The 15089-nt window shown below is 37.6% G+C and overlaps 1 protein-coding gene across 3 annotated transcripts in view; it reads left to right on the forward strand.

Annotated features, from left to right (window-relative positions):
- The window catches only part of CCDC186 (coiled-coil domain containing 186), a 36135-nt gene that overhangs the window by 5612 nt on the left and 15434 nt on the right, over nt 1-15089 (forward strand). For 2 of the 3 annotated variants that reach the window (XM_051799867.1, XM_051799866.1), the window contains 4 exons: nt 8157-8844; nt 11186-11312; nt 13239-13367; nt 14316-14528. In XM_051799867.1, coding sequence (XP_051655827.1) covers nt 8174-8844; nt 11186-11312; nt 13239-13367; nt 14316-14528 — 1140 coding nt within the window. In that variant the 5' untranslated portion in view covers nt 8157-8173. Of the gene's footprint in view, nt 1-822; nt 1113-8156; nt 8845-11185; nt 11313-13238; nt 13368-14315; nt 14529-15089 lie in introns of those variants that run through there. The other variant, XM_051799868.1, reaches the window with a different exon arrangement.

Genomic DNA, 15089 nt, shown 5'->3' on the forward strand with positions numbered 1-15089 from the left:
GAACTACATGTAAAAATAAATCTTGTAAGTGGGAATCTTCAAAATAGATGTAAAATGCATGTAACATCCTCTTGGAAATTAATAACTGCATTTCAATCTGCTGTTGGGTGATACAGAAGACAGTGTTTTCTTTGCCAGTTATAATTTTATGAGGATAATACTTTTCCTTTAAAAAAAAGTCTGTTGTCCACACTCCCAGCTCTAGATTTGGCTGTTAGTTTGGACTTTTTTAGTAGCCTTTTGGTGTTTGTGTATTGGCTTTTGTTATTATTATTATGTCAGTTTTGAAAGGTTATGCAACTGAGTTAAAAATATTTCTGTTTTCAGATGTAACATATCAATGAACAGGCTTCTTGATGATTGGAGAGCTGTTGGAAAGCCAGAGTAATGAAATAAACAGTTTCTGGTATTTGTTTAGACCAACTCCAGCTTCAGGTGCTTCAGTGCTCTACTTTGCTGTCTGAAGAATTGGAGGTGAACAAACAGGGCAATCATTGGGAAAGCATTACATTTCCAAGTGGTTTAACTGAGGTGTAGAATTTTCCGTTCATCTAACACTGGGCTATGCAGAGATAAAACCCAGAACTCTCTAGATGTGAAGGCAAGCTGTATGTCCACTTTCCTGAATTCAGTTTTGCCAGAACCATAGTGATTCATAAATGTCTGCTTCTGGCACCTCCAGTATCAAAATGAAGCTGTTTTTTCCTCTCTTGTTCCTGCAATATTGGGATCTGCTAGCAAAAAAAAATCTTTGTAAACCCATATATCAAACAAGCATTTTTTTGGTTGAATTGGGGAGAAGGATGCAGAAGAGCAGAGGTGTTTGTAAAATAACTAAGAATGTGGTACAGAGAACAGTAACACAGCACCTGGAATAGACAGCTGATTATTTTGAGGTTTTTGTAGTGCTACCTCAAGTGTTTTGTTCTGGTACTAGGGAAAAGAAGTAATGATTTGCTTTCATTGGGCAGTCTGAAGATGTTAAGAATAAACCCCTTTTATAGGTATCTTCATAAGAAGCTCTCCAAAGGACAGGCATTATCCCTTCTGGTTATTGACACTGCATGCTAAAGCTGAACTGCGTAGTTTGGAAACCAGAACCAATGCGGAAGGTTAGTGAGTATTACAGAGCATTTGAAGAGACTACTGCTTAAGGGTGTTTGCTTAGACTTTTATGATGAATTTCTAGTGGAACTTGTCTTGAGAATGTGCCATCTTGTAGAGCCAAATAAAGAGTAACAGCAGCAATTTTGTGAGTTATCGATCCAGTTATTGAGAAAGAACGAGGAAGTAAGGATTGCAAATTACAACATAAAGAGAATGACTCTGAAGCAATTTCAAGGGCCTTATTATCTAGGTAGGTTTTTCCTGTAAACAGGTGGACTTTGTTTAGAGGTGTGCGGTGTTGTCTTAGCAAGTTCATAGCACACACTGCAGTGACAGAGGAACTCTGAGTGCTGAGTTGACATCCATGTAAGAGTGGGAGGGACTTCTGTGAACATGGGCTGCTTATGTCAGCGTCACCAGATTTTTCTGTCACTGAGCTGCTTGCCTGGCCAGGTCATGGTACTTAGGACCCTCCTGACTGTTGGAATCAGCTGCCCATGAGCCATGGAGTACTTCATCTCTCCTTGTCCCCCACCTGCTCTCTGAAATGCATCTTATCAGTATTGCAGCTTTGAGTAATTTTGAGACTTTAGTCTATTATTTAAAGGAAGTTTGAGTACTCTGCTGTGACGGATCTGAAATGAAAAGAGGAAAGCTTTGTAAATTTACCTTGTACTTCTGTTTAAAGATGAGCTTGTTTCATAGCCTAAAAAACCTGGTTTTTACATATCCGGAGCTGAAGAGCACATAGGGTCTTAGCTGATGTGAGAACTGTTTTTTTGTGATTTTGTGGATTGTATGTGTACTTGTTTGGAGAGCAGATGATTCCCTCTTCATCAGTGACTCTGCTACAAGACCTCTCTTAGGAACACAGCTATGAGTGAAAAACACATAAACAAAGATGATACAAACCCATTTCTTGTTGAGTGGAGCTGACATAATTGACTGCTACTGTCCATTATATTATGTAATGTGTGGTTGAATGTGTCTCATGTACAGTGAACTACATTTACTGTATTAACTTCCTGTTACTCCCCTTTCAGAAGGTTTTGTGCCTCAGAGTCACTTATCTCAATGCTCTTCACTTTCTTTTCAACCCTGGGTTGAACACCCATGAAGCCTCTCTCTCTGCAGTATTTTTAAGCTTTGTAGCATAGGTTTTTTTTCTTTTAAAGCAGTAATTTTTATTTCTGAAGACCATGACCATCAATCTGTTTGCTTACAGAACCACCCCAGGCACACACTTCTGTCATTCTTTAATCTCTTTGTTGTAAAAGAGCCCCACTGCGATAGTTACTAGGTGACAAGGCACACACTTTATTTTTTCCCCTTGTTGTTAGTGAGTTCTTCTAGACAGCCTCACCTCAGCAAATGCTTCCTATAGTTATAATTTGTTATGTTCCTTTAGATGTCCTCTTGCATGTATTTTAAAATTGGCTGAAGCAAAGTAATTTCCTCCTTGCCTATTTACAAGTTAAGTGTTCATACTTTAGATCTAACTATCTATTTTATGAAATTAAAAGTTAGAGTTAATAGGGAAGTCCTTTGTAGTCAGGGATTTAAAAGAATCATGTTTGCATTGAATAGGAAGATTGAAAAGACAGGCAGTTTGAAATGACATAATATTGAATTAAAATGTACCATATCCTCAGCACGTGCCTGTACTCACAGGATAGCAGGCTACAGTTGGGACAGGTTGTGTTCCTAATTAGATCTGTGCAGACAGTAGAAAGCATATAGGGAATTGCTTTCATCATGAATTACCTTTCAGTGGCTGGGAATTAGCAGTACTGGAATGGAGGAGGGGGGAGAAGGATTTTCAACCGGTACAGTGGATGAGCAGGCAAGGATGAGGGTGTCAATGGCTTTCCTAAAAAGTAGGAGTGTATGTACTTTTCAGCAGAGGAAAGGGGAGGATTGATTGTTGCAGACACTGCTTTTCTCTGTGCCAGTGAATGGACTCTGAAGTGAGAATTCACTGTTAAAGCATAACCTTCTCTGTACTGCTGCTGAAGGTGGCTACAGGAAATATTTTTCTTTTTTTTTTTGTTTTGCATCTTATAGAACCATGTATCAAGATTTTTGATGTTCTACCAAGCTAATCAATACTTATGTTGTAGAAGATACTTTCTTGAAGAGCTTAAATGAATGGTTGTCACATTTGTTGCTATTTTTATCATTTGGTTAGCTATTAATAGAGGATGCTTATATTGTGTAACAAAGGAAGTGAATGAAAAAATTGCTATTTCCTGAGTATTTGCATTCCCTTACATACCCGTGAGACCTTTCTGTCTTAGAAAGCTGTTGTGTTGTCCACTTAATGTATTGGCAGGCTCTCTGCTCCCTGCTTTTGATTCCAGTCACTTGTGCTATCAGCAGTTCAGCAGATAAGCACATCTCAATTTAAGCAGCATGATAAATGGTTGTAACCCTTGCCAGTACCAGCCTTTAATGTTTTGTGTCCTGTGGCTACCGTTTAACTACTTATCCATTTTAAATTTTACTTTAGGACTTGGAGATCCTATGTGCTGATGCAGATTTAAACTCTAGTTTTGTGAGTAATGAGGAAAAGTATATATGGGCGTTGCATCTTTGAAGAACACATCTATGATGAGAGAAAACAGTATATCTTCAAGAAAAAGGCAAAGTTTTGCTTTTGAAGGGTACAGTCTGTATTCTGATGCATATATACAGGGAGATGTTTTGTTTGCTTGTGAAAATGCGGCCCGAGGGCCCATTAATCTGCAAAGTGAGTCTGTCTGAGCTGTGCTCCTGTTCCTCATTCTCTGCTGCTCACATCACCACATTTTCAGTTGCTGCGTTTCCATTTGCTTTGGTTTTTGTTGCTGCATTGTGAGAGAACGCAGCCGGCTGTGTCCTCAGCTGTGGAATAGGGGCAGGGACACGGGGAAGGTGTGTTAGAGTGTCAAACTAATTGTGAGCCGTAAATCAGAGAGGAGGAGGAGGACTGGTCAGACCAGTTGTTTGAGTGCAAAGAGTCCTGTCACAGCAGCAGCAAAGTGTTACAGGCCAGTGACAGAAAGCTTTTCACATGCTGCACTAGATGGATGGAAGTTATTCACGGTATGTGAGCAAGCAAGCTTGGGCTGGGCTGATCTCAAAATGCCAGTTGGAGAAGTTCCTGCTCGGGCTTTTAACCTGACTTGGTAGTGATTACATTATCTGTGGCATGGGGAGCAGAAGGGACATACACTGTGAGGGTGAGACAAACGTCACATGGAGGGCATTAGGAACAAGACACTTGTGCTGTATTGTTAAGATGAACATCAGCCCTGAGGAAGGAGCAGAGCAGGTGGTTGAAGGTGAAAGCTTAGCAAAACAGTGCAAGAAGGTCATCCAGTGCTCACCTGGCACTTTGCTGTCAATCAACACACTGTGTGCTTGTTTGATATTTGAACATATCATTACATAAACTAGTTCACTTGCTTGAGTCAAGATTTGCCTTTTTTGATTGTTTTTGATGCCTTCTGAAAATCACACAACAGGCACTAAACTACTGTGTTTTCTTAAAGTGCAATATTACTTAACCTTAGTACTTTCCTGATTTTGGAAAAATCATTTGTAAGGCTGAGTAGAGTGATAGACAATTGATATTAAACCCAGAAAGGCATGGAGCTCATGGAGCTGCTATCAAATGTGTAGCTGGTGTCCAAATAGTATCTGCAGCTTGCTGTATTTGTGTGTTTGATGTAAAACAGTCAGATATTAGCATGTCTCATTTCAGCTAGCTACTGCTAGGCTGGCAGTGTTGATCCTTTTAAGCTTCTTTCACACAAAACCTTTTGCTTACAAAGCCATGAGCCTTTCCTTTAGTAGAATTACTGCAGTTTTCTGTCTCTGGCATTACAGAGGAGGTATCTGCTATACTCAGTTGCCTCAGGGAGGCACAACAAACTTTGGATGTTCAAGAGACATTTGAATATCAATGTGAACTTGCACTGCTCCACATGATGTCTTTGTCTGGAAGTTTCTGATGTGAATATAAATTGTGATCCTGTGGTCAACTGTTAAGTTCAGTTTCTGTTTAAAAGTTAGTAATTAGAATGCAAAAAATAATACTATTCAGTGACAGTAGGAAAAAAAAAATCTATGTATGTCATGAACAGATTCAGATAGATTTGAACAGATAAGTCTAAAATGCAGTGTATTGGAATCAGAAAGACTGGGAACTTAATGTGGTAAATTTTATTCTAGGTTCTATTGAAAATTCAAGTAGGACTGTAGGGAACACTGAATCATAATTTACTTTTCACACTTTAACCAATTGGTATAATCACTGCTCAAATTCTTACATTTGATACGAAACCTGCACTTTATTTATGATTGATATTAACTGTAAGCTATTATGGATATAGAGTAGGTGGCTTTTTTTTTTTGCTCTGTGACTAATTGAGTTGTGCAAATAATTGTATTTCTGCTTCCATGTAGATTAATCTTTCTCTTTAATTCATAGTGTTGTTTATAGAAGGAAGTAACACAATAAGAAAACTTAGCGACCTCCCTAATGTGCTCTCTTAACAGGGATGTATTTTTCACTTGTTACTTTCAGATGAAGATAAACACCACCCAGTTTGCGGACTGGAGGGGAAATTTTAGGTATAACAACCAACATAGAAGTTCATGTATCTGATTCTACCACTTTTTTCTTGTGGAAGTGGTGAACTGCAGCAGCTGGGCAGTCATGAGCAGGGTTGAAGCAGTAGTACCTCAAACAACTACATGTTTTTGGAGATTTTATAACGCTTTAGAAGATACTTTATAAAAGGCTTAAAATAAGCTAAAAACCCCTCTGATCATTCTATAGAAAGCATCAGCAAGAACTTAGACTGGAGTAACTGCTATGGAAAAAAATACCTCAGTACCTCAGCTTTATGCTAATATAATAGTTCTTTTACAGCTGAATGGATAATAAACTACCTATGACGAGAGGGAACACTTACTAGAAGGTGAAATTTTCTTCCATCTTAACTGTATCATTTGTAAATTATCTTATGGTTATTGACTGTATTAAGTGCACCAGTCTCAAAGCATTGGTTCTTACTGGCTTTTTAATTAAGTAGGACCTAACGTGTTCTGCTACTATCAAACTGAGCATAACTGCAAAAAAAAGTATTCATTCTTTTGATTACACATTGAGATTGTCAGTTGGGGTTTTTTTTTTGTTTTAGAATATCAGTAGTACACTGTGAGCTTTCATTACTAGCAGAAGTTACCAGAGATTAGATAGGTTCCAAAAGAGCATTTGTTTGGACTGCACAAACCAAGTAGATGGATTTCTTGTCTCCAGTGTTGACCAAACATAAATCATTTGAAGCAAAGAGGAATCAAGGATTTTATTAATTATTGGAGATGTGTTTGTAGAATTCTCTGATTCCCCTTCTCTATTCTCATTTGTACCTGTCCCTTACTATTTGTTCATGTTGATTTGTACGGAGTTAGAGATTGTGGCATTGAGGTTTTTTGCTTTGAAACCAAAAAGGAAAAGTGGTTTGCATGTTACTTAATAAATGTTTAATTCTTGTTTGATTACTTGTGACTCTTGTCCAGTCATGACGTGTTCCCTTTCGTACTCTCAGCCATATGCTCAGTTTTTGCATATGCTTTTCTCTTGTTGATTAAGTGGCAGTTGTAGCTCAGCTGTTGGTTTCAGATCTTGGTGGTAGAGGTTTTGTGTGATAGTATTTTCTGGTAGAATCAGCTGGGCTGAAGGTGCTGCTTTCTTTCCTTAGCTGATTTTTATACCTGATAGTGCAAGGTCATAGTGGTAATAGTTAGTGACAGACCTAATGGGACCTACTTATCCTTCTGCTTTAACAATGTGAGCCTTAGTATGGAATGTTGGCTAATAAGGCAGGACTAGGGGGAGTGGAGCCAAGCAGTACAAAGGGGTTTCCTTTCAGACTGAGGCAAAGGGCAGGGCATGGAGCATGGAGCTGAGTGACTTGGATTGTGTGGCTGTGTGAGGGAGAGCTGAACAAATAAGAAAGCAAGGGTGAAAACAAGTTTGATGTTGCAAGGTGGCAAGGTTACTGCTTTCTTTGAGACAACTGTTGAAATAGCAGCGTTGAATTTATAAATGAAGAATTTGCTTTGTTTTTAAATAGCCTAATTTATCCAGTATAGGGGGATAGGGCTGCATCTAAAAGTTAGGATTGCTGTAATGAATTTCTCCTAATGGAAATAAGGGCTTCTTGTGCTTGCTAAAATTACCAGTAGTCTTACCAGGCACCTGACCATCTGGAAATCCTGAAAAAGAAGATACAGTGTTATACCCAGGCTCTTCCATAAGTGTTCTGGCTATTGGCATCTCAAGATGGTGTCCTATTAGTAGAACACTTTCTGCAGAGCTTTTCAAGTCTTCTAATATTTGCTCTGCAAGCTACTTTTTGAGAGAGCAGATCTGCCACAGACCATCTGTGCTCTTCCACAGGGGATTTTGGTTTCTTGAAAGCAGATGGGAAAAGAGAATCTCACCCCCATCCTCCCCCAGTCCCTTCCCTTGGGTTCCTGGGTACACACACATTTGCTGTATGACTGCTGAGTGAGGATGTGACAGTAAGGAAGTTGAATATTCTGGCTGACTGGGGGGGGGAGGTCACCCTATGTTGTAAAAATGAGTAAGTCAAGACATATTGTTGCTTTCAAATAATTTGTACGAAAGTGAAAGCTGTAAGATTCTAGATGGTTACTTTTTTTGTCATTTTATGTCTGAAGTGCTTTTCAGAGGTGATTACTTGGAATTTTTGTGGATTTAAATGGTAGAATTATTAATTCTAAAAATCTGGTGGTTTTATTGTCTTGGCATTTACTGTTTCACTAATTGCTGTTTGTTATCCCTGATTTCTCACCTTGTTTTAGAAAAACTTAATATTGGAGCATTTACTTAAAAGTTGTGCTGAAAGAGCAACAAACTCTGCATAACACTTAGCATAACGCTTTGAATTTTACTTATAAAGTAACCTTTATCTCCCCTCAGTCTCTTTTGGTTGTGAATATAATATGTTATGTAATATGAATTCTACATCTAGATTTCTGAAGGAAGATTATGGAGGAACATTTACCAGAAATGCAAAGCACACTGGAGTCAGTCAGTCTGTCGGATGATGCCTCTTTCAAGACCCCAGATAATGAGAAGTGTGATAAAACATCTGGAATGGAGAACTGCTCAAGCATCAGTTATACTGGAGATGTTGCTAGTGTCTTGGAAAGGGAATCGAATTTGCCCTCAGATCAGGATTCAGCAGCTGTTGGCATAAGCAGCAATGGGGGCCCAACAGAAGGAGAGCAGCAGAGTGGAGGGACAGACTGCTGTGCCAATACCTGCTGTGAAAGACAGGTAGAAGGCTCCACGAAAACAGAACATTTACCAACTGAAAAACTTGAACAACACAATCCAAAAATTAACCAGACTGAACAATCATTAATGGAAATATTACAGGATCTAAGGGAGGAGTCTGACTTCATGAAAAAACCAAGCGATAAAATCTATTTAGAAAGCCCTTTCGACACAGACTGCACAAAGAAGCTTATTTCCACAATACATCAGACTTCCTCACAGGAGGATTTGCTAAAGGAAATAGAATCTGAACTCTTATCCACGGATTTTTCAAAGGAGCGAAAACTCCCAAATGGTGTGCAGAAGGGTGAACATGCCTTGGCTGTGTTTGAAAAATGTGTGCAAGACAAATACCTGCAGCAAGAACAAACTATAAAAAAGTGAGTATTTGAGTATGCTCATCACAGTTGAAGGTTTGTACCGAACAATTTCGGCTGTGTGTTGTGTGCATCTGCATATAACATTTTGATATGAAGCAAATTGTCTCTTGAGTTGTTAAAAGGATAGTTAATGAGCTTTTTCTAATTATATTCTCTAAGCGAGGAATTATTTTTACTTGTGGGATGTACTTGTAAATAAAAGCGTGTGCTTAGATATCTGAATACTGGCAGAATTTGGCAGGAACTGAATAGCCAACTGTGTCATTGAATAGCCTGCCAATGTCTAGAATTGCTTAAATACTGTAAAATTAATGGCGAAATACAGATAGTCCGGGATTCGTTCAGTGCATATGTGTCTTGGGAGAAATGAATCTTTGTAAGTACTAACTCCCACAGTGTGCATTTTATTTATGTTTGAAATTGCCTGTTTCCTTTTCGAGTAATATTCAATCTCTTGTCATAATCCAGCAAAGCTGTTAATCAGCTGAGAACTATTCTTTGAGTTGGAAGTGTCATATATAGATGAACCAATGTCTTCCCACATTTTATTGGACAGCTTCTGAAGTACATGGCTTATAAACTTTACTTTAATGATCTGGGCTTAATAGTTCTACCAGACAGTGTGTACAACATGAAGAATATTTCTGTTCATCAAAAGCTTGATTTCATGATCCCTTACTTGGTGTTTCATGTTTTGTTACCTCCTTAAAAATGTTCGGGTGTTTTTGCTAACAAAATGTAGCCTCTAATTTCATATTTATTCCTTTTCCCAGAGCTGGAAATGAGTGTCCTGCTTTTCATATAAAGCTCTCAAATACCATGATATGGGAGGACATCAGAAGAAGGGAAACCAGATAGAGGGAGAGTCCCAATAGGGAAAATGTTCTCTTGCACTTCACCAGTTAACCTGAGAAATCATAAATGTGAGGAAAGTCAATTGATGACAGGAAGGCATGAGAATGCACAGTTAGACATTGAGTAGTTACAGAGGAGGAGTGGAATCTGAAGTGATGGGTGTGTAGATGGTTGTAATTCCAGGAGTTCATGAGGTAATGAGTTTTACTTGTTTAAGGTAAACTCAGACAGGTCAGCATTTTCAGCCGTGGACCAATTACTTCCTTAAAGACAACTGTTTATATATATATGTACATGTTATGTATACACACAGAAGGCTTTTTATATAAATATATGTTTGGTCTCTCCAGCTGAACTCATTTGACTCTTGAGGTCACCTGAAGGGTGTAAAACTGCTGTGGAATATGTCATGGTTGGTCCAAAGAGTATTCTGGGTTGTGTTTATTTTGTCCCTGACTTTTATGATCAGCAGAATTTTTTGTAACATTGTTCTGAAAATAGCCAAGTTCTCTCCTATGATCGGATCTAAATATATATGTGAGCAGCTATGGCATAAATTAAGAATTTGTAATCCTGGAATATTCATTAATAGATCAAAACCAGATCACAGGTGCTAAGCTGTCTTTCGCTGGTTTCTACTTCCTTATAATTTAGGAGATTAGTTTGTTTAGAGAAATTTTTTTTCAACAGAGTGGAGCTAAAGATGAAAATATATGTGTAAAGGGATATTTAAATATTTTCTCCCAGGTAAATGCATGCCTTCCACAAATTCATGCAGTTAGTGGTCTAAAATACCCACCATCTAACAGATCTGCAAACATGTAAATATATTTGAGACCTTTTATTCAACAGTTCTGATAATGTAACTTCTGAGTTTTATGCTAGAAGGTCAAACTACGTATGTGGTGGCTTCAAACAGCTGAGCTAAACTGGAACTATTGCTAAAAATTGAATTTTATAAGGAGCATGAGCATGACACTTGTTATATACCTACTTAGGACTTAAAAGAATCAGGATTCCATTTCTTACCAGGCTGTGAACTTCCAGGGGCACTCTGGGTACTATTCAATTCATTAAGTGAATAAAATCTCCATGTTTGCAGACATTTGACTGGTGGAACTGTCTGACTGGAAGTTACTGTCTTACATGTACCTTAAAATTACTAACATAGATAACTCTGGAGTTTCAGAGAGTTACCAGATGTCTCATGTCATCTGTATCACAACAACTCCAAAATGCTGGAAACAAGCAATTTCCTCACAAGGAAGATGCTGCTTGCTGGTTTGGAGTTAAGTTTCACAGGCATAAAATTATTCTGAGGGTTTTTTTGTAAGGCTTTCATGAATTTTATTAGAATTTCTGGCTTCCCAATAAAATTTGCAGATCGAAGAGCAAAAATCATGTATCTCAAAACCGAAAACAAACAACAAAAAAACTGGTGTACTTTGTTTTTAATTTCTTCTTTTTTTTTTTTTTTTCTTTACAGATTGATTAAAGAAAACAAAAAACATCAGGAACTGATTTTGGAAATTTGCTCAGAAAAGGACAACTTAAAAGATGAGCTGAAAAAACGAACAGAAACAGAAAAGCAACACCTCAGCATTATTAAGCAGGTACAGATAACAAAACAGAAGTGCTGGTTAGTATCTCACCTGTATATAGTGTCACTGTTGCCACTGTTTAATAAGACATGATCCCTGGTAGCACAAAGAAGGAAGGGATGCCAGGGCATATTATTCTGAACTTTTTAAGAGGATAATTCTGTTCTTCTATTTCAAGAAATTGTTTGAAAGCCTTTAGTGTCTTTGGATAAACTGACTTTGTATACAGGCGTTTCCTCAGGGGCTTGTTAGAACCACGAAAGGCCAAAGAGGAACATGGTGTGTGCATTGGTGTGGGCTGGTCTCAGTGTGGGAATAAAAGGTATCACATCAGATGTTACAAACCTATCTGCTGATATCCCTACAGTTGGTTGGCCAGCTGATTACAGATTGTATCTTGGAAATCTGGCAAGAGATAGTATTTAAAATACTAATTTCTGTTTGTCAAAGTAGTGGTGACTATCCTGGTTGTCAGGTTTCTCTGTTAATGTCTGCATCACACAGAAATCTGTTCATAAAACAGTTGTCAGGCTTATAGTTCCAGAGGAATATATTAATGTGTCTAGAAGCTTAGTCTGTCTGTAGTTTGCTTAATTTCAAAGAGTCTTTGAAAATCCGTGATGTGATTGAAAATGGAATTGAAAGATCTTATTTTCAGGCTACTAATTAGAGTTGCTTGTGCCTGAATAAATCAGTATGAGCAGCTCACTCATTTTCTTTATTCTGTATTTCCATGATAGCACTGTATGATTTCATGAAGGTATATCATGCAGCAATTGCTTTATCCCATTCTGAAAAAAAGCATTTGTGAGGGAGTTTGTCATATTACATGCTTGCAAAAAATTTCAGAAAATATTGTCTTGGAGTGTAGTAGTTTTATATGGTGGTTGGGTAGCACCTGGAATTGTAAGATACATTGCTGTGATACACTTGAGTTTTCTCATTTGTGATTGTGAGTGTTTTATTGTTCGAATTTCTGAATTAGTGTTTTCTGATAACTTTCAAGTAAATGAAAGCTTGGCTGCACTAGCAGCTCCAAGCAAACTGTGCATGCTTTTATGTGTAAAACTTCTTGTATGGCCAGTGATGAATTTGAAAAGCTGAACAGAGTGTGATCAGGTCATGGTGCAGTAACAGAAGCATTTTAGGTGGTTCTTGCCTGTTATGTAGCAGCTTGGAATTGCACAAAAATGTAAGACACTGACCCTGAGATCTTGCCCCTTCTCTCCCCAAGCAAACAAAAACCCATAATCTTGGTGAGCTGGCTCAAGGAGATAATCTTTAGGCACAATTTGAACAAGGTTTGGGCAGTATCAGAGCTTTATGTAGCCACCATGCTACTCCTACTGGACTTGCATGACTTGGCAGCGAACACGTTCTGGGAAGTGTTCCAGTTAACGTGGGTAATTATTCTTCATCCTGATCAGGTCTCTGATTTGGTTCACTAGGTGGCTAAAAAGAGTGCCAGCACAATGACTAAGGTCCTCTTCATTTGCTGAGTTATTTTTCAATGGATTAATTCCCAGTCCAGTTCAGTATGGATGCATGGGCTGCTTTGCTGGCAAGGTGAAGGATATGGCACAGGGAATAGGAACAAAAAAAGGGTGGAAGGTGAAGCAACTTCAGATAGCAGCCAGCTCTGCTCCTGCATCTCAGCACTTGCTGTCAATCTGGTTTTTTTGTGTAGTAAATTACTGTGCCTTGTGTTTTACTTGATTTGATGCATCTTCAGTCTCACTGAAGATGAGAAGTGACATCTTTCATGCTTTTACTGTCATGCAAAAGTAGATGTTGATATGGGTAGTTGCATCTTGACAAGTGTAAAATACAGGTAAATATCTGTTGAAGCATCTAATTTTGTGTGAAATGTTCCTGCCTGTATAAAACATGATCAAAGTGTTATTTTTCCTGTAATTATGTCATAATGTTGTCTTTCAGCTGGAAGCAAGAATAGAAGAGCTTAATAAAGAAGTGAAAGCTAGTAAAGACAAACTTGTAACTCAGGATGCAGCAGCCAAAAATACTATTCAACAGTTGCATAAGGAGATGGCCTTTCGAATGGAACAGGTGATATAGAAAACCTTAAATTATTGAAAGTCTAATGAAAGAACTTGGTTCTTGTAGGAAACATGTTGGATCACTCGGTAGGGCAAAATTTTCCAAAATTGGAATTAGAGTTAAACATGCATTTTTGATAACTGGTATCAGTGAATTTCCAAATAGCAGTTAACACTATAGAGAGCCTGATAACTCTTTTTAAAAATTTGTATTTTTATATGTATGGAATTTAACCCTCAAGGAAATCTCATTTTTCTTACCTCTAAGCTGAATTTGATTCAAAAGGAGCTAAAAACTGGAAGTAGCTTTTTTCAGACAGGCTATCAAAAATTTAATATTTTTCTCAACTCCAGCACAAAGCTGTTATTTTGTCTTTATGAATTACTGAGATTTTTTTTTTTCCCTTCTTCATATCATATTGTGCCAGTATTTTCTCTGTTGAATGTATTCTAAAGCTTGGTATGTGATTTATTTTTTTTTCCCCTAATTTGAAACAGAATTTGTTAGTGCTGGGGTGAAGGGAATCTATAAAAATAAGTCACTGAAAGTAAGCCATCTGCAATATAGTCCACTGGAAAATGATTGTGCAGTTGGCATGTGGATGAGGGAAGACAGAGGACTGGTACTGAGTATTTGCAAAATTATTTCATTACTAAAACTTCCCAAATACACTTCCTTCCTTCTGAAACAACAAATTATATACCAAATTACTGATGTATTGATAACTCACTTGAGATGTTTAGCTGTGAAGCTGCAGCTCCTTAGACACATATGCACCATTAGAAGTATGTGTCATTGCAGTGCTTAAGAGGGATCTAATGGTAATCTTTGCAAAACTGGAGTTTTTGAGTCCTGCCTTATGCTACTCTACTGCAATACTGAAAATATCCAGTAGTGTCTTACAAAAGTTAATTATGAAATACAAGAATGATTCATTCTGTTTTGGTATTTTTCAAGGCAAACAAGAAATGTGAGGAAGCACGCCATGAGAAGGAAACAATGGTGATGAAATACGTCCGAGGGGAGAAGGAGTCACTTGACCTCCGGAAAGAAAAGGAGATCCTTGAGAGAAAAGTGAGAGATGCAAACAAAGAAATAGAAAAGCATACTAATAAAATCAAACAACTTTCTCAGGAAAAAGGAAGGTTGCACCAGCTCTATGAAACTAAGGTACACTAAGTTTTGCTGTATGACTGGAGTGAATGATTAAAAGCGCTGTCAGAACAACCTTATCACTTGTTTGCTCTTGTAGTTGGTGAAAGAAACCTGCTTTCATTTGGTTTTGCTGTATAGCTGTGAAAGCACCTTTCCTCCGAGTGAAGGGGAGGAAGTTACTGAGTTCTCATTGTCATCTTTTTGAAGTTCCTTTTAATATTTCCCTGAATATTAATTTGTGAAACATTATGGATTTTTTTTTTTATTTTTACAAAATTGAAAAGACTATTTGTTGCAGATATCTAGATTTTGAGGTAATTTCTAGGTTGTTTGGGTTTTTTTTTAAAGGCTGCAATGCCATTAAATTATTGCAGTCTTTTTTTGCTGTTTTTCCGTGTTTAAACTCTGGACTTCCTCTTTTGTAATACTAAAAATTAATAATAAAGCAAGAGGATTTTTCAGGCCCAATTCCAAAAATTTGCCTTTTTTTTGTTTTTAGAAAGCAGTGAGAGAGAACTATTAAATTATTCACGTCTTTTTGTATTGTGCTTCACAGCTGTGTTTTGCAATTCTGTT

This window comes from Manacus candei, unplaced genomic scaffold (genome assembly GCF_025592945.1).
Source record: "Manacus candei isolate 608988 ecotype Guabito, Panama unplaced genomic scaffold, ASM2559294v1 h1tg000050l, whole genome shotgun sequence".
Taxonomy (NCBI): Eukaryota; Metazoa; Chordata; class Aves; order Passeriformes; family Pipridae; genus Manacus; species Manacus candei.